Raw genomic sequence first — 24,270 nt, 5'->3', positions numbered from 1 at the left:
CTATGCGTTTTTCTCTCCATCTTTTTTTCTATTACATGCACTCATGTTCGCTCAACACACACACACTAATGGATTTTCTTCTTTGTGAGGAGCTGTAGAGCTGAGTGTAATGGATCTGTCTGGGGCCGTGATTGAGAGTGTCTGTTCAGGACCAGAAGAGAGCGAGAGAAGGAGAGACAGACAGAGTAAGGAGTTCAGCGTATTGTTCAAGATAGCTGATTTTTTTATTTATTTAATTTTTTTACATATGGTAGCAATAAGACAGGAAGTGATGGGGAGCGATGAGTACTTGAGACATCTATCGTGTATCATGTCTTGCTGTTTTTTTAAATGTCTCACAGATTGATTATTAAATGCCCTGTTACAATAGAACTCCAAACATAAGGCATCATACTTTGTCCTGTGGGAAAATTCACTGTACATTTTAAAGACCATGCATTCTGTTCCATTCTGTTGCATCATATGTGAATATGAAAGATCATTGTTTTCATGATCACTGGTTCTGCTTTAAAATGCTTGAGTACTCATGCCATTCTCTAGATAACATTGCAAAAAAATCACTTTCACAGAATTTTCATTGTATTTTCTAAATTCATAAAACAAGAAAATAAGAAGCAAAATTATGCTAGATATTCACAGAATTTTTTTTTTAGCATAAACCTCGCTAAAATGAGTTAAAATGAGAAAGATTTGTACTTGAAAGAAAAACCGGGGTAAGAAAAATAAACATAATTCTCTGTAATGTTTCGAGTACCACAATGATTTCTGAAGGATCATGTGACACTGAAGACTGTAGTAATTGCTTCAGACTTCAGTAATTGCTGCTGAAAATTCAGCTTTACCATCACAGAAATAAATTTAATTTTAAATAGAAAACAGTTATTTTAAATTGTAATACTATTTCATAATATTACCATTTTTACTGTATTTTTGATCAAATAAATGCAGCCTTGGTGAGCATAATAAAGTATGCAGTTATCCATTAAATTATACCAAAAACGTCTAGGGTGAACTGAGAAAACTGGACTTCGTTTTGTCATTGAGACATCAAGAGTGGCCAATCTGACCTGAACTCACCCCATTGGCAATCTGTACATCAGATGGCCCTGACGGACAGCGTTCCTTTCTAAGTACAGGAACCCTTGACACCATCTTTAATTTAGAAGGCCTCTAATTGGTAAATTGCATGCCCCTCATGCTCAATCAGCAGTCACATAGCAACAGTGAGCCAAGAGACAGAGTCTGCTTATCCAGACCACATGAATGCAAGAGAAAATGGGAAGAGAGAATGATTTAAGGGAAATGGAGAGAGAGAGAGAGAGAGACACTTTCTTGGATCATGAGGAGAAAACTGGATTTCATAAAGCTTACCGGTAAGGCCCAAAACACATGCATCTAATAGGACCTGTCGCATTAAACATTCAACAAAGACACATTCAGGATTATGTTACATACGCACTCAATAAACTGCCATCAATCATCTCCCGTCTACTACAACTACTCTATACATCTTTGGCTACATAAGCAGAGCCTCAACCAGCTCCTGCTGAAATGACTGATGGGTACGACAGACAATAACCATGTCCACATGATCCCGTTGCTCCTGAAAGCAAGGTTTTCCCTGCTGCTCCTCACACATGATCAATGATGGAGTGAGGTGGGTGGCTTTTCAGCCCTAAATGACCCAGTTTGTTTTGTTGAGCCATTGATTCCCGCACAAACCACAGCCGTTTAACATAAAGAGTCCTACAAGGCCTTCCAGATTACTGAACACACACACACACACACACACACACACACTTCTGCAAATATCCAAGCACATCATACACTAAATGGGCTGAGGAGGACACAAATGGACAGATGGCTTTTTATCCCTGCATTACGAGCTCTACCGAGACATTCTTAAACAGAAGTGAATAAAAGGATGTTGTTCAAGTGTACATAAAACATATAGTGGCTCCCCCACACTACTGATAGCTTTACAGATACATAATGCAAGTGATAACCCAGTACGAGAAAGGCAGAGAAAACAAAGAAAAACAAAACAAAAATGACCTGCCCGAGAGCCCTGACTATGCAAGTAAAAACATTGAGAGTTCCATTGAGATAATGCCCAACAAATACACAGTCCAGGTGTATTTGTTGGACAGTGTGAGGAGGATTCCAAAGGTTGACTAGCAATTTTTGTTGGTGCTGTGAGAGCAGCTAACAGGAAAGATCTTTGTTGGATGGACAAGGTGAAGTCCCAAAAGTAATTCATGAAAAAATGGCGAGGAGTCAAACATATCTCAGTGCCCAACAAATATGATAGGTCCTTTGAGAGCTGAGTCCAAAAAGGTGAAAGAGAGGGGCACTCCCAAAAAAAAAGCAAAAACGTGCCAAAAACTCCTTGGGAACAGAGATTACATTTAGGAGAAGACAGATTCATTTAAAAACATTTCAAGTAAACTCTATGCAGCAATTTCCAATGAATCATTCTGTGATTAGGGTTTTTAGAAGACAATTTAAACATACCCTATACCTGATCGGAAAATAAAACATGCACATCCTCATTAAGATCCTTTAGCTCAAACAGTTGTAATAGATAAAGGTTTGTATGAATGCTCAAGAAGAAAGAGATAGATAACTGAAGCAGAGGAGGGAGATTCCTCAGAAGGATGGATTAGTTTGTGCAAAGGGTGAACAGGCAGTTGAGAGTTCCAAGGCACCCCATATGCCCGTAGGGCTGATCTAAAGCACAAATACATAAAGAAGGAGGTGCCTGGCAGATTATATTGAGTTTTAAGCTTCTGGAAGGATTTTAAACCCCTATCATCATAGATATATCACAGAGTGTTTACTTTATTATGAAACCATTGCGGACAATGAAATGTAGAAATTGCCTGACAAAAGATTATTATTGTGGAAAATAGGCGAATGCCTATGCCATTTTGTAACTAGTTGTGAACGTCTTTCAACATCCCTCCGTGTGGAATGGAGATGGGTTACAATAAGACCAAACCGAGATTTACATTGCCTAAGCGGAACTCCCGAAAAAACAAGATGTTTCAATTTATACTTATAAACAATAGATTCCTCAATTGCTCTCCAAGACAGAGAAGCGTCAGGATCAAACCAAACTGTTAAAGGGCGGAGGGAAAAGGCTTGAGCATACAGTCTAAAATTAGGGAAAGAAAGACCTCCATGTAATCTACATCGTTGTAAGGTAGTCAATTTAGGGTTGAATGACTTTTGAATTTTAAAAGTCGACTTTTATGTGATGAAAGTCGAGTTGAAGTCGACTAGTCGCTGATGACGTCATTAATGAACAAATAAGTCTGGAGCTGTGACAAACACCTTGTGCACAGCTATGGCATATGATACAGCGCTGCCCACATGGCTATTGCTCCTATAACATCTTATTTTTATCAGTTCTTTCGTCTTTGGGTCATTATATAACTCTCAACTGGGGAAGTCGTGGCCTAATGGTTAGAGAGTCGGACTTGTAATCCAAAGGTTGCGGGTTCGAGTCTCGGGCCGGCAGGAATTGTAGGTGGGGGGAGTGAATGTCCAGCGCTCTCTCCACCCTCAATACCACGACTGAGGTGCCCTTGAGCAAGGCACCGAACCCCCAACTGCTTCCCGGGCGCTGCAGCATAAAATGGCTGCCCACTGCTCCGGGTGTGTGTTCACGGTGTGTGTGTGTTCACTGCTGTGTGTGTGCACATTGGATGGGTTAAATGCAGAGCACGAATTCCGAGTATGGGTCACCATACTTGGCTGAATGTCACTTCACTTATATTTCTCGCAGATTTCTGCTGGTTCTAAATCAGATACAGATAAGTAGCACAGTAAAGATTACATATAAATGAATGCATTAGTGAGAGCGATTGCGTGTGAATTAATTCTACCTGGCAGTGTCTCTCTACTAGTAGGAGTGAAGCTGTGGGATTTAGTTATTAAGAAATATATGTTTGAACTTTTCAGTTTCTAAGCTATTTTATTGAGAAATCACAGAACAGTGTTGACAATAAATTTCCGCGCTGAATGATTCTGTGCGCTCGATCTGCGCGTGATGTAGTCCAGTGTTAATTTTGGCAGGCATTTTTGATTTAGTCTTAGTCTTTATCTTGAGACGAAAATGCTTAATAATCTTAGTCACATTTTAGTCATTTGAGTCTTTCATAGTTTTAGTCGACGAAAAGTCATTGCATTTTTGTCAACTTTTAGTCATTACTTTTAGTCAAACTGCAGTTACCAACATTTATTTTAGTAGCTATTTTATATGTAGTATTCACACAAAAATAGTCATCAATTCTTCTCTCTTTAGACCAAATCAATTAAGCTTAGTTATGAGAAATTTGAATCAAGGATTGAATTTGGAAAAACTGGAATAAATTTTCATTTTTTGGTAGAAATATAAATTAAACTAATTTTTCAGATACAGTACGTTTACTTAACAAGTATACATTTATTTAAAATCTTTTGTTGGTTAACATTTATGACAGATAATTAGGAATGTTGTCCACTTAAGATGGAAGGTATGCATGTAATAGCCTACTGACATACATTCAGTTTTCACCCACCTGTTTAAGCTCACTTAAACCATAACGGACTGTATTTCCGTGAGATGCTCTACATGAGAGACATTTGGACTGCTGTGTGTGTATTTGAGCACTGAGAACTGATCGCGCACTGTATGAGAACTGAAGAAGTGGAGCGCGCGCGAGAGAGAGCACTTCTATCAGCGCGTTTCCGCCTATCGCACCTTCACTAACTTTAAGTTAATCGACAATGAATTGTGACTCCCGGGAAAAACGGGACGTCTGGTCACCCACTCCCTAACCCTTCGGTTGCTGAGGCCATTGTTTCAGATCGCTAGTTCGCGTTTTGGTAGCCTATCCGTCCACTGCGGCTGCCATATTGAGACTAGATATGCAAACGCACATTTTGAAAGACAAGACAGTTAACTTAGCCTATAGGATGTATTTTGAATGTCCGGTAGTCCTCAAATAACATTTCAGTCCCGTCTCGTCTTGTTAACGAAGACGCGCATAAATTTCGTCATAGTTTTTATCATCAGATATTAGTTTTAGCTCATCAACGTCTCGTCTTAGTCACAGAAAAAAGGTTCACACTGAACAAAATTAACACTGATGTAGTCTATTGTACGTGCTACTGTCTGTAGCCGATGTGTATACATTACAGTGCAGCAGCTCATTAGATTAGAACGGTGATTAACTTAGCTGTATAATAAGCTGTTTAAAATGTGCATTCTCCCATTCAATTTCGAGCATCCAGTAATATAATCACACATGCCTTGTGGAGCGCTTTCATAGTATGAATTCATTTGTAATTTTAACTGTTTGGAAACGGAGCGTTAATGTGAATTTCTTATCCTGTTGCGCCCTCTATAGGTCCAGCGACTAGTTGACGTCAAGCTAAAAGCCTCATGGCAGAGCACTGAAGTCGACTAGTCGGTGCAACCCCTATTTAATACGAGGATGTTTCTCATCCCATGAAACACAGGCATCTAGTTTATTCCAGTAGCCAACCGGTGGAGCGAGAGGAATCGTGGAAGAAAAGAAATGAATACGTGGGAGAACATTCAATTTAATCACTGATATACGGGCCTGAAAAGAAGTAGGAAGATGACACCAATTTTCCAAATCTGAGGATACTTTGGCTAGAATACATTATAGTTTTTTGAGACGATTTCCAGCAGGGAAGGAAAAACATCTATCCCCATGTACTTAAAGTTTTGAACCAATGGAATAGATATAGAAAGGAACATGGAATCAATTTTAGAATTGAGAAGAAGTAAACATGACTTACTCCAATTAATTTTAAACCCAGAGAGAGATCCAAAATGGTCAAATAAATTCAACACATGAGGAATAGAATGTGACGGCTTCTCCAAAAACAAGAAGATAGCATCAGCAAACAAAGAAATATGATGATGAGTATTCCGTATAATTATTGGAGAAATAGTTTCAGATTGTCAAACCGCTTGAGCTAAGGGTTCCAAGGATAGGTCAAATAACAAAGGAGAAAGCGGGCAACCCTGACGAGTACCTCGATGTATAAAGAATGGGTTAGAGCGAACAGCACCTGTGAGAACAGTGTCTGCTGGATTGGCATACAGAACTTTTATCATATTTATGAAACTCGATCCCAGACACAGATGTAAAACCACCCATAAATAGTTCCATTCTAACAGGTCGAAAAGAGATAATACTGTGCAAGGGGAGGATAAAATATTATTTGAATTAATAATATGATATAACCTGCGTAAGTTATCCGAAGCTGAGCGAGATTTAATGAATCCTGTTTGGTCATGATGAACTAGCCTATTCATAAATTTCTCTAGACGATGAGATAGTACTTTAGCATATAATTTAACACCAGTCCCTATCAAAGAAAGCGGCCGGTAACTAGAACAGGAAGTCGGATCTTTATCTTTTTTTAACAAGAGAGAAATAACAGCTATATTAATAGATGGGTGAATTGAGCCTCGAGTAACTGCAAAATTGATCATATCTAACATGAGGGGCCTAAATCTGACCAAAAAGTAGTATACAATTCGATTGGAATGCCATCTATGCCTGGGGATTTCCCCTTGTTCATAGATTTAATTGCTGACTCCAGCTCCTGAAGAGTGATCGGTTCAGCCAGGTATTCCGAATCTGAATCTGACAGCCTAGGTTAATCAAGGTTGGACAGAAAAGATGCAAAACACTCAGGGTCACCATCAGCAAAAGAAGTATAGAGGTTAGAGTAAAAAGAGTGAAAGGCCATATTAATGTCATTTGGGTCTGTCATCATGAGCCCAGATTGGGATTTCACTGCTGAAATATTAGCAAACTTTTCACTGTTGCGTAATCTTAGGGCTAAAAGGTGGCTTGGTCTACTCCCTTGAAAATAATAATTCTGCCTGGATCTTTGGATCAGGAATTCTGCCCTGGATCTCAGGGTATATTGACTGAGAAACAACGCTGATTATCTCTGGTCAGATTCTGGAGCTGTGATTCCAGTTCAACTATATTTTTGTGTTGGTTTTTCTGAAGGAAAGAGGCATATGAGATTGAGTTATTCCTTATAAATCCTTTAACTGCATTCCAAAGTGTTCGAGGATCATCCACTGAACCTTGGTTAATTTCAGTAAACTCAGTAAATTTATTTCTGAATTGACTGCAAAAATTTCCATCCTGTATCAATTTAGGGTTAAATTGCCATCTAGTGGCACGAGATGACTGAGGGATCAAAGATAATCTGCACAAATTTCCATCATGATCTGACAGAGATAAGGAACAGATATCGGCATCACGAACAGCTGAAGATAAAGAAGCAGAAATTAAAATATAGTCAGTTCGCGAATAGGATTTATGAGTAGCAGAAAATAAAGCGAAAGACTTAGCAGAGGGGTTTAATAAACGTCAACTATTCACCAATGAGGATGAGGTTACACATTGCCGAAGTTTGTCAAAACATTCCTTTGGTCCAGATCTATCTAGGATATGCGACATTACAGAATTTGTATCTGCACCCAATACAATTTCAAAATCTGAAAACTTCAAGAGATAGCTTGACAAAACAGAGAAAAAAGTAGGGTCAGGAATACAAGGGGCATAAACTGAGAGAAATACAATATTCCTATTCTCCACTATTGTTTTTATGTGTGTTATTCTACCATCTGTATCACAACCTTTATCTAAAATAGTATATTAGGACACCCTTGGTTTTAGTATCCGAAGATGAGTGAGATACCACTTCATAAAACTTATTATTACACCTGTGTATTAGAGGTCTTCATGGGTCCAAAAATTCATACCCGAACCCGAAGAGACCCGTAAATGTGCTGCACGGAACTGACCCGGACCTGTATTTTATTTGAAAGTGGGACCCGAACCCGTGCAGACCCGAGAAATTCCTTTAATGTACTACCCGGACCCGACGCGGACCCGACCATTACTCGAAAGTTGGACCCGAACCCGGCTGGGAAGACACAGACCCGACACCCGATCGCACAACAAACTGCTATTAAGTCAATAAACAATTTGCGAAAAAAACAAAAATCCCTTAACCGTTAGCCTTCTCCCTGACTGTTATGGCTACAATCCTCCTTGCCAATAAGTTTCCATCCATGTTAGGTTGTTCCTCTCTCTTGTCGACGGAGAGAGCCTTCTTAATCCACTCATTATTCCATCTTTAAAAGTCTACTTGCTGTTACCGTCGGTGACGGGTGACTAATGCAACTTCGCAGTTTTTTTTAAAGTTTTTTTTTATCTCGAGTCAACTTCGACTGTTGCGTTTAACCTACAATAACTTTTGTTGGTTGTAATAAAGACTCGGAGCAATTATTTTTTGCAAAAAAAAAAAAAAAACGCACAGAACAAGAAGTGGTTTACACTACTGCGTGCGTGTTCGATAACAGGTGCATCTCTTCAGTTTTGTTTCAGCTTTTTTTTCACATCACTCATGAAGGAATCACTGTCCGCTTGCAGTACTACATTAACTCCGCCCATGCTCTGCTTCTGGCGGCTGAGGTAACACGTGTTTTTTTTTCTTTTCACCTTATTTCCCGCTCACACTTTTCTCATTCTAATTTTTAAACTTTAAGTTATACATGCTGACTGACACTGATCACTGGCGGGTGCGGTATTCTCCAATCGACTTGGGTATTACATACAATGTTAAACAGACCCTGGACCCAAAGTAATAGATTGGGACCCGACCCGAACCCGTACGGATCCTGGGTCGGGTCCCGGGTCCTCGGGTCCTCCGTGAAGACCTCTACTGTGTATATCCTCCTCTTTCAAATGGGATCCTTGAACTAACACTATATCAATCTTTCTTCTTCACAAAAAATCCAGAAAACCTGTACGTTTGTGAGGGCCATTTAGCCCATTAATATTACAACTCAGAATATTAAGGTCAGTCATAGGTATCAAACAAAATTACCGGTGGCCTGCAGAATGAGCTCCCTGTCCGTGTACCGCAGCAGTTTAAAGATGAAAACCGTGGTTTAGCGCGATCTGAGGAGAGCCTTGTATACATGCGATGCGCTCGCTCCACTTCAATCTCTTTGCCCGCCAGAGACGGGAGCCACGTCGGTAGCGATATTTTCAAAAAGCCCAGAGGATCATCCTTTTTGGTACCTTCAGGCAATCCAACCAGACACAAATTGCTGCGCGTATTGCGATCCTGTATGTCCACAACCTGTTGCTCGAGCGCGGCAACGCATCTATCATGATCTGCGACAACTTTCTTTTGTTCTCTCATCTCCCCTGTAAAAAGATCCGGTTTAGAGCATAGCGACTAAACAACTGACATGTGAGAAGCGAACTCGTTCTGCATCGCCGTCAACTCAGTTCTTAGAATGTCCTCAAAGTGTGTAACAGTGTTCGCTATCTTGACCATCATATCGCTTGCAGTCGGTGGCTTGGATTTCTTCTTAATCGGAGAAGCCGACGGAGACAACTTGTGATGTTTACTCCTACTGTTTGCTGTATGCCATCAAGTAAAACACCACAAATGAATAAAACTTAAAACAAAACGAAAAAAAAAAAACCCCCAGCAAAAAGAAGCCAAACGTACGGAGCTCTACTCAAGTGCGACTAGGTTCATGAGCACTTCACGTGACTCCAGAAGTTTCACTTTTGAGTGAACTATCCCTTTAAATGTCTTACTGAAAATGTTAAAATGCGGTATTGTCATGAATCTGGTCCATGACCTTCTGTCCGACTGCCACAAGAGGTCGCCTCTCCGTCATATTGACTCACACCACACATCACACTGGACTGCATTTCCCATCATTCATTGCACTAAGTACACACAGCTGTCTCAATCACACGCTCACACTAGAACTATCACACAATCAAACACCCAACTTAAACCATGGACTTCCTTTCACAGATTGTCGAGTATTGTCTAGTGTTTAGCACTCTCCTAGTGTTAGCTACTTACCAAGCCTTTCCGTGTTTGTTTTTGTGTTCAGTCTCCTGTATTGTTCTGCGCTTATCACTCTCCGAGTGTCTTACGGAGCCATTCTTAATTTCCGTTTCATATTTTAGTTTAAGTCTAGTCTTTTCGTGTTGCCTTGTTGTCTGGTTCCTGATCTTCTACCTTGTACCTTGGATTAACCCTTTGCCTTTCATTTGGACTCTGTTTGCCCCTGCCTGGACCATTGCTCGTGTACCTGGATTACCCCTCTTGTCAAACTCACTGCATATTGTCCGCCGATCGAAGACCACGCCCGTTTACTTGAGTACTCCTCTGTCTTGACCTCAATATACCTGTTTGCCATTTGTTCGACCCTGCCTGTGTTTTTGACCATGTCTATTAATAAAAGCTTGCACATGGATCCGCATGCCTCATGTCTCGTTTGCCCCGTTATAGGTATGGTTTGTGCGATAAATGAAACCACTGGAATTTAAAGGAGGAATCTTTAAAAAATTTATGCATTTGCAAAATCTGTCACACCATACTGCTGGACCCATTCAGTTCCTGCAAGTAAGTAAATTAATGAATTTATTATACATTTTAAATGTAAAAGAAAGAAAGAATGGATAAATAACTGAATTATAAAGTTTTTAAAGGTAGTTATTTTTACTTTTGTTCAATTCTAGTATTTGAGGCACTAGATGTTTTATGTTTCAAAATGTGGTTCATAAAAGCAAAACCAACCACTGAGACTAACTGATTTAGTGGATATAAGGTCATTATTTCAACATAAAATGAACAGAAGCCAATCAAATGACCCCAAAATGCTAGAATATGTGTGCCTATGAATTGGATCCCCTGCCAACAAAGTGGATCAAGCTGTACAGTCAGAGCGGACCCCAGCACACTCCAGACCTCTATCTAAGTCACTCCATAATGGAAGCATACATGTTTAGACCAATTATTTCCTGTATTAAAGGTTCCTCTTAAAATAAGCATTTCCACATGAAAAGACCTGGTGACTCATGGCTGTCTGCCTGTCCTCAGTCTAACACAGAGAGTGAGAAAACTGGGATTTGAACACTTCAGACAATTTGACAGACGGCTCGCTTTCACTCAGGAAGACTAAGCAGCAAGAGAGCAGCAATAAATGAGTGTTCCTGTGTTTTTCTGAGTTCAGCAATCTGGACACGCGTCATTTTTTAATACTTTTCTTCATCATTTCATCCATCATATTTTGATGGATTACTGTTGCCATGATTGATAGAAAATATACACAAATCTCTCTTTTAAATGGTATTCAGTTTACCTTCTGCTTTCTACAGGCAGGAATACCTCACCATTAATTACAGCAGGTAAATAGAGCTGACTTTTATGAATAAGGTGCTATAATGAACCTAATTTACATAGAAAGCAGGTATGTTTGTGCTAAAAAATATGACAATGGCTTAATTTAAATATTCACAGTGCAGCAATATTTCAGCATTGGTTAACTGTATTATGGGTGGAATATTGCATGCAAAAGTGGCAACTGTTTTGTGAATTTGCCCTCAGAGTAAAAGTATTTTATTCTTTGGATTACGAGAATAGGAGCATATTAATCTACTCCAAATTTTTGCATTTAGTTTGTTCAAGATGCAATGAACATTTTAGAAAAATTCTACATACTTTACATGTCATTAAGTGTGTGTTTTTCTAGGTACCCGTCAGTACAGCGCCTGTCCAAAGCCTTTCCCTGTATTTTTGTCTTGAGGATCAGCAGTGACTGCGCTGGTTTATGGGTGTCAGAAACCTTGGCTGTTGCCATGGCAATGCCACACTGCAATACTGTGTCCAGGCAGACTGCGCTTGCTGCAGCATCGACACAAGAACGGTGAGCATTGCAGGAGAAACCTACTGAATGCTAATCAGCCCCTCCACAGTTTGTCCTTAATCAGACCAGAGGAACGCTCAGGATCTACATTAAACCTACGCTCACAATCTCTCTCTATTCTAGAACACATACCAATATCCATAAGAGAAGAAAGAAACAAGCTATTTATGATCTGAAAAGCTCATTTACACTGATTCTTCTGTTTGTGGGAAGTTGAAAAATAACATCAATGAACTTTAAAAAAAAAAAAATTACTTCCAGATTTTAAGATCTACAGCTATTTTGATGCTTTACAGATCTAGAGATTTATGTGACATCTTAATGTTTTTGAATGAAGTGTCTTTTGCTCGCTGAGGCTGCATTTATTTGATCATAAACCTAGATATTGAAAATAAATGTTTTGTATTTTAATATATTTTAAAATGTAATTTATTCCTGTGATTGCTAAAGCTGAATTTTCGGCATCATTGCTCCAGTCTTCGGTGTCACATGATACTTTAGAAATAATTCTAATATGTTGGTTTGCAGCTTGAGAAACATTCATTCTTATTATTGATGAAAACAGCTGTGCTGCTTTTTTTTAAGGATTCTTTGATGTATAGAAAGTTCAAAAGAAGAGCATTTATTTGAAATACAAATAGTAATGTCTTTACTGTCACTTTTGATTTAATTATTTTTTGTAAACGATACTTGGCTGTTCACAACTAGTTTTGAAAAATATGGTGTGAGAGATTATATTTAAAGTTCACATATTACATGCAGTCTTTTCAATTAATATGAGTTCTTAGAAACTACTATAAAATTATACATGAATTAGAGAAAAGGTTGTTTAAAATAGTTCTGGAAGAAATAAAACATGTCACACTGCAGGGCACTGCTATACATGTCAACCACCCTCATTCACTTTAATAAAGAACAGGTATAAAACTTTAAAAATCCTATGGAAGTTCTTTTTTTTTTATAACGGCAGTGCTCTATGCAGGACATATGGCCCAGTTTTTTTTTTTTTTTTTACTTTCTACAAATGTCTGCAGAGTTCTTAATCTGGATCAGAGGGAGCTGAAATGGAGCCTGTTTTCAGCAGAGCAGTTTGTGAATCTCAGAAGTTTGCCGTTCACATCAACGCTGTCCGCTGTGCTCAGATCTGTTTACGTTCTTCTGTTTCAAGTTTCTGACAAACTGTCCACTGTAATTGTCTCCAGCCTCACAGACATCACTTAATTTTAAAGAAACACATACTCAGTGTCCTGCAGCAGCGAACAATGGTTTATTCCAGAGCCAAAAGTTATGCAGCGATTCTTAAAAATCACATTAAATTTAAAGTTGCGTTGGCACTGACAGAGATTCAACTGTTAATGGGTCGCCAAATTGCTGTGCTGCTGGTTACTAATAGTTGTACCTACTCAACTCAACAATATCAGACCACAAATCACCGTCCCCAACAGTCACTGGTAAATACTGGCATCAGATGGTATCCCTGTGAATGCAACTTAAATGGCTTGCTTTAAGCCCAAATACAACCATTCTCAACCATTTGACCTCTGAGAAATGCTTATGGCCTGAAATAAACTACATATACAGCAGAGGATGGGGAAGAGGAGGATGGGGAAGCTCGTCTAAACACCCTAGAGTGATGGGAAAGTTAATGGGCCCTTTCCTAGCACCAATCAATCTGCACTAATCTCCCTGGCAAGAGTTCTCCAGAGAGACAGCGGCCATGATTCCATCGCTGTGACGGCAAAGTCCACTCAACCACATTGTCTGTTAGTCGCCAACCCTTTTACTCTCTAACACACTAAGTACAGGGATCATACACCTCCAAAATTCCCCTTTTTTGGTGAACCATCCCTTTAAGTTAAAAAAACACAAATCAAGGTAACTTTAACAACCATCCACTACATAATCAGGCCTGACATTGTCCATTTTAGCTCTGCTTCCAGCTAAAGACGTCCAATCATTTGCGACAGCATCTGACTAAAGTCCATGAACGCACATGACTAAATGCACATGACTAAAGCAAGCAGACGTTTAAAATGTCCAGCCTATTTTGAAGCCTTGCTCAATCACACACTTCCCCCTCTGTGTGTCAGGACGGGATGGGCTCGTCCAAGTGTCTCTTTTTCCAAGCAATTGTGCCAATGTCCCACATTCCAGCTGGCCTGCGTCCCCAACCACTATGGATGTGAGGGCGGGGCAGGACATCTCACTTCCTGAACCAAAAATAACGCAGATGGTAATAAAACCTTGGCCGCTACGTACTCCCCAATGATCCCAGCTCCCTGTGACTATGATTTAGTTGGGATTGATTAACCATTACGACCCGGTCGAGAGATTCTGCTGAATCGTCATATATAACATTAATAATAAGCAATCAGACTCGCCTCCAAGCTGTACTCTTCCACAGTTCTCTTCAGGGGATCCACGATCTGCCAGCATATGAGGATGCACAAATCAATCAGCAACATCCCACCCACGATGATAAAGAGCTTCTGGTCCTTGATAATCTGGAAGAGAAAAAAAAGAAAAGCAATGGATGAGGTGATTAAGGGATGAGAAAGAGGCCGAGATGGACAGGAACCATCAATGGACTGTTCGCTCAATTCAAACGCATGATCTTCTCTCGCATTCTGAACCTTTGTGGATGAAAGCCCTGCTCCTTTCTGATCTGTTTCTCTTTTCTTTTATTTAACAGTGGTTGACCTGAACAGAACCCAAATCAAAGGAAAGGTCACCACGAGGAGGCCTGCGTGTAATCTAGAGGAATCAGACGGCGGGAACGGACAAATTCTTCCGTGATTCAGAATAGAAACGCTAACTCGTTTTGATCTGATGTCTTTTGATGGCTTACCAATAGCAAAAAATCTTGCGTCCTAGGAAACAAGGAGGTGGTGGGTTACTCTGCGACCATTGAGCATCATGCTGAATTCTATCAGAACGGATGCTCTTTATCTTCAATCAAACAGAGGTTGATGGTTTCATTAAATGGCCGGACATTTGAAATAACACAGGATCATGATACTTCAGAACGCATTAGCACAATCACTGAAAGCAATGCTTGTCCATATGACTGTTGAACTTCACTTTATTGCACAAAATCGCCTTTCATCTCGGCAAACGGAAGGTGATGATGGATCAAAAAATGAATAGCAGTCCTAAAATTCTCCCTCCACACTTTATGGCTACAAATAGCCCATGAACTTAAAAATTAAGGCAGAGGTTATTTGCTATAATTATATAGCAATTTGCTATGTTATTTGCTATGTTATAAGTGATGCTATTAACAGTAAGTGAAAACAGCAGCATTTTCTTTGCACGAATGCTATTTATACTTTATACAGTGGCAGATACTCTTTGCACCTCAGCAAATTGGGACCTTGCTAAATTTGGGTTGTTCATGTCAAAAGCTAAATAAAATGCCCTTACTCTCCACACCACTCTACCAAACACACGCCACTGGCTGAGCAATAAGTTGACATGACAGACCAATTAAAGATATAGATCACCTAAAAATGTAAATTTAGTCTTCTTTTTCTTATCTTCCTCACGTTGTTTCAAACGTGAATTATGTTCTTTCTATTGCAGAACACAAAAGAAGATACATTAAAAATGTATCAGTGTTTTTTTCAATGAAAGTTCAATGCGTTCAATGGGTCCAACGTTCTTTTTGAGAAAAAAATAGTTTTTTTCTCTTATAATATATTTTTTGTGTTTTGCAGAAACAAAGTCATACAGGTTTGGAGGTTAAGTAAATGGTGACAAAATTGTCATTTTTGGTTGAACTATTCCTTTAAACAAATACACTTAATTATAGATGTCTGTGCACATTAAACTGGGAGGTAGTGCTTTAACATCGAAAGAATGACACATTTCACCTTTAATGTGGCTAATCATGAGCTTGTAAACCAATAACATTTAGTTTTAAAACCCAATTGATCTGTTTAAGCTTTTGTATTCACAGTTCAAATTTCTCACCATTTGTACAAGATTATTGCTGCAGGTCTACAAGAGCATGTGGTGCATTAGTGTCAGATTGTGTTTGTGCTCAGTCTAAGTTATGCAGGCCATCATGTGCTTGCGTCTTATTGAATTTACTGATGCACACATCTCTGATGCCATGTATTTGTGACACAGTATGTTCCATAATGCAGTCTGAGTCTCTGAATGATGCATGATTCAATAATAAATATTTAAACGGCAGCCAAAAAAGATTTAAAATGGTAGATATATGCTAAAAAAGAAGAAATCAGACTGATAGACCAAAGAAATTCAAGGCTTAAAGGGACAGATCTATGGTGGCCGAGAGAGCTCAATGCGCTGCAACTTCAGAAAACACATGCAAATAGAAAAAGCACCAGCAAATCAAGAAAACATCTTCATCAGTTTGACAGCAGGTGGTGCAAATGCTCACAACACAAACAAATAAAGAAACACTGCAAATGCGCACAACACAACCAAATAAATTTTATTTGCAGTGCGTTTCTTTGTTTGGTTTTGTTGTTGTGTGTTGTCAAATTGACGAAAGTTGTTTTCTTAATTTGCAGGCATTTTTTTATATTTTCAGCGCGTTTCTTTGTTTGGTTGTGTTGTGAGCATTTGCAGCGCGTGTGTTGTCAAATTGACGAAAGTTCTTTTCTTTATTTGCAGGTGTTTTATCTATTTGAGCTCTCTCGGCCATCATACAGTTCACCCAAAAATGTGGGCGAACTCACCATCATGTCTTTCAAGCATCAAAAACGTTGTAACAGCACCATAAATGTTTCCAAAAAGCAATCCATAAAACCTGTCCACTATATACCAAGTCTTAAGTCATATTATAGCTTTGAGTGGCAAACAGTTATTTACTAAACATCTGGACATCTGTTGAGAGAAATAACATTGTCTGATTCATGAAAGAATCATTTTTTAGAACTGAATCTTTTTAATGAATCAACTGACCTGATTCACAAAACCTCTATGAATTATTTGTTCTCAATTAATTTCACTGACTCAATAACAGCTCACTGGAGAGGAAGATTATCAGTGAATAATGACCTATTTTGAGTTCAGAAGACTTGCACACAAGTCATAAAGACTGCTTTTATAGCATTTTTCCCCGTAATTAATTGCCTTTTTTTTCCAGTTCCAATTTAATGTAATTGCAAGGAAAGGAGTGACCAGATTTCATATTTTTCAGTTCATACACTTTAAAGAACATTTAAACTGTTTTTGTCCATGTGATGAAAGTCAAAGGTCTCCAAAACAACATTAGACAACATTAGTTTTGAGGGTGAGAAAATGATGACAGAATTTTAGTTTTTGGATGAACTATCCCTAATCTGTCATCCAACTAATTTTACAGAAGATAAATGCATCTTCTCTCAACTGAAATGTGTACAAGAGAAACAACTAAACAAGAAACAAGCATGTCGTATATTTTGCATATGTGTTTGAGTGTGTATCTGCTCCATTTCCCTTTGTTCCTATCTCAGATTTAAATCTAGCAGAGGCAGATGTATGATCCTCAGAGGTGATTGACATTGCCCTCGCTGCGCCCCGAAGCAGGGAGAGACTGTAACAGACCCCTCGGACCACCGGACCTGCATCAAACGGTGGCTGATTTGCGACGGTCAGTCTGCAGAGTCACATACTGGGAGACTGCTTCTCAGCTTGATAAAGAGGTGGCACACCCACATGCACACTCACAAAACACAGTCCTGACAGCAGCCATTGCTTTAGAGTGCCAAAGCCCAGCAGTCCATCACTGTGTGGAGCAGGAGTCAGCTCACTGCCAGCTTCCTGCACACTGAAGTGCTGGTGGGAATTAAAGCCCTGAGCCTGGGCATTACCTGTCTCTGAATTTATATGTAGTGAGTCCAGTTAAGAACTGCTAATTGAGTGTGAAAGTGCAACTGAAGAGAAGACACCGGGGAGAAAAAACTGACATGCAATGTATCAAGCTGGAATTACATCCCATACTCCTAAACATTTGTTCGTAACGCCATTATCAGGGAAAACTGGATTTTTGTCGCTCCTTAATTCTAAAATAAATAGAAAAGTAAAAGATTTTGACACACTGTGTAATGCAATGCACCTGACTTGACTGCGCACTTCCAATATATTTTTTTAACTGGAATCTGTCTTTACCAATCATTTGATCAGAGTGGCAAATGTTAACACATTTGCAAAACATTGCATCAAAGATGCAATATCAATTTTTAAGATGATAACTGAACAGCAATCTATTTAGAAACTTGTTCCAACATTTTAAAGCTTCAAAAAGGATGATAAAAACTGCACTACAATAACTAAATTAAAAAAATAATTTTGATGAAACATTATCCGGGGACATCAAAAAAAAGAAAATGCTGAAAAGCTAAAAGTGTAAAATATGGCCACTTAAAAAGAATCTTCTGGGTTCAACGAAGCTCTATTGATATCATCTGGGAAGTAAAATTGGCTGCCATAAAAAGTTTCAATACGCTACTAATGTGTGATAGAATTGCTTAATGGTCACTTGGAAAGTTTAGTTACCTCAACAATTGTATACTTAAAAGCTTTAAAATCAGCATTTAAAAAACATTTAGCTTGGTTTACTTACATTGTAAATATGAAAGCTCAGACCGGTATAATTGAATTTTTGGATGCTTTTGGGGGTGGGGAGTTAAGATACAAAAATGTATTTTTTAATGAATATTTATGTTATCTTCTATGCCTTTATTACAATAAAAATATGTTTAAAAAATATGAAGACTTGGAAATTAGCATTCTACAAATGCTGTCGATATTGTCAAATATGTACTGAAGCTGTACTGTTATTGTTAACTAAAACTATTACTCTTATTTGTTGATTGAAATAAAGCAGATATCAAATACGATATAAATATTAGAGGAAAACTTGCTTTGGCAACTAAATGAAATAAAATAAGTTGAAGAGAACAAAACAAAAAAATAAAATAAATAAATAAATAAAAGCTACTGTACATAGAAATATTTACAAAATAAATAAAACAAATATAAATGACAAAAGCCTATAATAAAATTACTAAAAAATTAATAAAAACTGAAAATATAAAAAAAATATTATATACTTTAATAGTATATAAATAATACTAAGATTACACTGTATTGTGTAATCAAGTCGTGGCCTAATGGTTAGAGAGTCGGACTTGTAATCGAAAGGTTGCGGGTTCGAGTCTCCGGCCGGCAGGGATTGTAGGTGGGGGGGAGTGAATGTCCAGCGCTCTCTCCACCCTCAATACCACGACTGAGGTGCCCTTGAGCAAGGCACCGAACCCCCAACTGCTCCCCGGGCGCCGCAGCATGGCTGCCCACTGCTCCGGGTGTGTGTTCACGGTGTGTGTGTGTGTGTGTGCATTTGTTCACTACTCACTGCTGTGTGTGTGCACTTGGATGGGTTAAACGCAGAGCACCAATTTCGAGTATGGGTCACCATACTTGACAATACGACTTGACTTTGAACCTGGATGATTACTTGGAAGTTATGGCTAGGTCTCTGCAGCAATGTTTATCACCTTCTGTCTAACTTACTCTTTCTGTGTATGATTCTCTTGATCTCATCCTACTGATTCTGACTACAGCAGCAGTGGAAGTAGGCTGCAAACTCTATAAATAAAGATGGCCAGCAGGGTGCTGGAGCTGTGGCTAGCCATCCTTTACAGCTGCTTCGCTCGCCACATTCTTACACTGCATTGAAAAACAAGAGCAGCGAGACAAAGAGCGCATGAAAGGAGGTCAGTGTGCACACACGAATCTGTTGTGTTAAAGAGCTGCATGGATGCGCTTGTGCATAGCTTCTGTTCAAAAGAAACCCACTGCACTATTCCTCATAGCAATGTGATGCTTTTTCTTGTGGAGGAAATTCACACACAGACTTGTGAAGACCATGTCTAGCAGAGCAGGAAGACACTGTTCTTTAGAAGAGATCAGAGATTCAATGGTTAGCACTGGCAGTGCTGGCTGATTCTGGATGTGTCAGGAAACTGAGCATGGAGACAGCAAACTGACCTTCAGTGAAGACAGCATTTCTATATTTTAGCTTTTTGGCAGTCGAAAAATGAGACAGCTGACAGCCCACTGGCGACACTGCTTTCCTATGATGTTCTAAGCATGGAACTTGTCTCTCTTTCTTTAATTCTCTCTCTCTCTCATTGTTTCTGCATCGCATTATCTACATCTCCATTTCGACATCCATGTATAAGCTGCAGTATTGTTCTGTTCTGTTTTTAGTATTATAATTCTTCTATATAATCACCATTAAAAGGCACTGAAGTGTGACGATTATAATGACAAAGATGACAAATTATTCCAGTTCCTGTGTGTTCTGCCTCACTGGAACCCAATCAGTTATGCCATATGACTAGAGGTGATAATATACACTGCTGTTCAAAGGTTTGGGGTCAGAAAGACTTTTTTAAAGAAAATTAATACTTTTATTCAGCAAGGACGCATTAAATTGATCAAAAGTGACAGTACAGACATTTACAATGTTACAAAAGATTTCTATTTCAAATAAATGCTGTTTTTAATTTTCTATTCATCAAAGAATCAAGCGAAAAAAATATATCACAGTTTGAAAACGTGAAATATGTGAAATTGAAACAAAAATATGAAGCAGCACAACTGTTTTTCAGCATTGATAATAATGTTTCTTGAGCACCAAATCAACATATTAGAATGATTTCTGAAGGATCATTCAGCTTGGAATTAATTACACAAGAATATTTTACATTTTGAAATATATTAAATTTAAAAACTTTTTTAAATTATAATAATATTTCACAATAATACTGTTTTTACTGTATTTTTGATCAAATAAATGCAGCCTTGGTGAACATAAGAAACTTATTTTGAGCCCAAACGTTACAAAAAGTTCAAATATTGATAATGGTTATTTGAAATATATTTTTATTGATTTTTTGTATGTAAGACATTTCATTGTCATGCACCAGTGTTTTTGGCCAAGTTAGCATGCAATGTCACTCCATGAGGGTTACTTCAAGATGTAGATAGTGTGAAATGTTGTATCTGACATGCTTTGAAAGCCCATTTCTCACCTTCTTCTTCATCTTTACATTCTTGAAGATGGCGTGCACTCTCCAGGTCTTTGCAAACATGGCACCAAACGCTGTTGTGTAACCCACAATAAGGATCCATGTACGGACCTAAAACATTAAATGTGAAAGTAAAACAAGGTTGCTACAAACCAGAAGTTCTTATAATTTAAGCACAGAAATAAGATTGGACTCTAACACCAGTATATAGAATACAAAGCAGCAGAAACTGCAAAACCATAAAATCTAATGATCCTATGCCCGCTATCGGAAAGCAAATTGGGTTCCAGGGTGTATAGTGAATTCTGTGGAAGTTCCTGAGGCTTCATTTTTTCTCTTTGTCCTCTCTTCATCTTCTGTCTCTCTTGCTCTCTCCCACAGATCTAGTATTCTTTATTCCGAGCTCCTCTAAGAAAGCTAATTTTAGCATGTAAAAGGCAGAAATCAACGATAAGGATGGCCTGCTGGCCTGGAGACAGTGTTAGAATGTTTGGAGCCAGTTTATGGAACTGCAGTGCTGTCACTAGATCTTGTTTGAAGATCAGGTAAATGATTTTTATGTGTGATGTGTTGAGCATTGCTGTAAATTCTTCTGATTTAAATTGTCACCAAATACATGTTAAAATTGTGACTGAAATGTTATCATGTTGGACACATAGAAGGGTTGAAAAATCATAATTAAATCATCATATATGAGTTCTTTCCACCAAATTTATGAATTTATAGTTGACACATTTTATTGTTTAAAACCCTGAATTAAATGGTTGTAACCTGTTTTTATTTATTTACTGGAATTAACAATCTAATTCATTTCTAAATAGTTAAAAACAGGTTGCTAATGTTGAAAGAATATTAGCAGAAAAGTCCTTTTTGTTGATCCCTGATAAGCTCAACCCATTTTGTCTAGGATAAAGCAAGCAAGCAAACATGAAAAAAAAAAAAATTAATAAAAAAGCATGAATAATAAATGTCCAGTTTTACTCTATCCTTAATATTGCAACGCAAGCCTTCATCTTCACAGGCCGGAAAGACCAATTTCAGGCAGGTAGCATGTGTCCTGCTCAACACATTTGTGAGCTATTTCCCCTGAGACTCAAGCTACTGCAGTAGCCAAAGCCTCGTAATTAAAAGGTGGATTATGGTCACATGCAAACAGGCAGTGGAAGCGTGACGAGACACATCTAATCATGCTTACTCAGTTTGGTGACACAGTCTGAGTAGCAGAGGTGAAAAGTATTCAGATTCAGATACAGAGGAGACCAAGGCTAGTTGTCTCAGGGAGTTGTCTCAATCTTTAAAAAGTTTCAAGTCAAATTTCCAGTTGCACAAAAGTTTGTTTTCTCCAGCACTGGTCTGCATATTTATAACACCAATGTCATAAAATTAGTCCTATAGTATAATAAGTATCAATGTTCTTCACACTAAAACCATTATGCTTGCTTATTATTGTGACAATTTATCCATTATAGTTGTTTGTCGCCGGAAAGAATGTTTATGGGAGTAAAAAGTGTGATAACTAACCCATGGTCTACCCATGTTCACATCTGATTCACAGAAATCAGTCATTACTCACAGTACAGAGGGTCTCAAATTCCTTGTCTGACACAAAGGATCCGTCCAGACCAAAGAGGAAAATGGAGGCGTATGACAGCATGCCCCCCAGAATGATCAGGTTGTTCATATAGGGACTCGACATTTTGATCAGCCTGCAGATGGAGGGAAGCACACATCTGATACATTAAATATTCACATTTGATTAATTATTAACTAATGCAATTATATGTGCATCTAAACCTATGACTATATCATGGGATCTAAACGTCTCAAACCCCTATAAATAAATAGTGCATTTATTTTACACTATTAATGTAATAATCTTATACACATTTATGCCATTGTAAGTAATATTATCAGAATAGGTTTGAAACCAAACTTTTTTGGGGAAAAAAAATGTTGTGCACATCCAAAACCCAAATGGGCTCAGGTGCAGGACAACAGAACAGTAATAAAAAAAAGAAAAAAAAGAAAGAAGATAGATACACAGATAGATCTAATATATACATATATATATATATATATATATGAAAAATACACTAACTGTAAAATGTGAAATTTTATTAGAATTTAAAATACCCTTTTCTATGTTAATATTTTAAAATGTAATTTATTCTTGTGATGGTAAAGCTGAATTTTCTTCATTACTCCAGTCTTCGGTGTCAGATGATCCTTCAGAAATCATTCTTATATGCTCATTTGCTGCTCAGGAAACATTTCAAACATTATACGTTTTTCCAGGATTCTTTGATGAATAGAAAGTTTAAAACAACAACATTTATTTGAAACTGAAATCTTTTCTGACATTATAAATGTCTTTAACATCACTGCTGATTAAATTAACACATCCTTGATGAATAAAATAATTCATAAAAAAAAAAAAAAAAAAGCCAAAATCTTTCTGATCCCAAATTTTGAACTGTGGTGACTCAAAATGAATGCAGAATCTTAAATATGAACTTTTCCTATCTTAACTATTCTATTTTACATTTATCAAAATCTTGAAAACTGATTTCCATATGAAACAAACGATCTCAGATTTTCAATGTGGTCTTATTCTTGAACTAATTCTTTGCTCAGCACTGACCTGTGGTTGCGGTTTTTGATGTTAAAGAAGAGGAAGGCTCCTCCCATGAGCATGCCCAGGATAGTGATGGTAGACAGGATGCTGTAGAGGGGGACATTTATTTGCCGGCGCTGCAGACGCACAAACGTCCGATCCTTCGGTGGTTCAACACCTACAAGAGCCATGATGGTTCACAGTCAGTTAGTCTCAGAGTCACTTCTATAAGAACGTCACCTCTGAGAAAGCTTTCGACATCTCCTAGGAAGACGCTCCTGTGTAATTTAAATGACTCAGGTTTTAAAATGCCATACCAACTAGAGAGAGAATTGATGGGGTTATCTAGTCACTAATGTAACATATTAGCTCTATTTCTGCCCAAGGTTACATAATAATGTTTGTGGACGGGTTTAAAAACGGTGGCGGTGATTGTGATGTAAGATGCGATTAGATCTTACATCATAATGAGACGTTGGAAGACTCAAGCACTTAAACCAAATGAATCACCAAAAAGTGTCAAGAGTTGTTTGCGTGACTTGCATGAACAAATTCGATGTCTCGACAACCTGGGTGTTTTCAAGTACTACTGTGAGGCTTTACTGCTATTAGCTCAAAAGCAAATGGTTTAGAATCTTTTTCTGTTGAATTTAGAAAACAAACTCAGTTGTAGTCAGTGTTTGAACTTTTTTCCCCACTTAACCCTATGGGGCAGTCGTGGCCTAGTGGATAGAGAGTTGGATTTGTAACTCGAAGGTCGCGGGTTTGAGTCTCAGATCTGGCAGGGATTGTAGGTGGGGGAGTGAATAACC

The 24,270-nt window shown here is 38.2% G+C and overlaps 1 protein-coding gene across 1 annotated transcript in view; it reads right to left on the bottom strand.

Annotated features, from left to right (window-relative positions):
- Positions 1 to 24,270, bottom strand: part of gabbr2 (gamma-aminobutyric acid (GABA) B receptor, 2) — a 198,027-nt gene that overhangs the window by 27,132 nt on the left and 146,625 nt on the right. The window contains exons 10-13 of the mRNA XM_079442503.1: positions 23,486 to 23,636; positions 22,418 to 22,550; positions 20,848 to 20,955; positions 14,176 to 14,298 (exon numbers count right to left, since the gene is read on the bottom strand). Of these exons, the coding sequence (XP_079298629.1) occupies positions 14,176 to 14,298; positions 20,848 to 20,955; positions 22,418 to 22,550; positions 23,486 to 23,636 (515 nt within the window). The remainder of the gene's footprint in view (positions 1 to 14,175; positions 14,299 to 20,847; positions 20,956 to 22,417; positions 22,551 to 23,485; positions 23,637 to 24,270) is intronic.

Source organism: Barbus barbus (genome assembly GCF_936440315.1).
Source record: "Barbus barbus genome assembly, chromosome: 19".
NCBI classification, from domain to species: domain Eukaryota; kingdom Metazoa; phylum Chordata; class Actinopteri; order Cypriniformes; family Cyprinidae; genus Barbus; species Barbus barbus.
The sequence above is the reverse complement of the archived record's forward strand: the minus strand, read 5'-3'. Positions and strand labels throughout refer to the sequence as shown.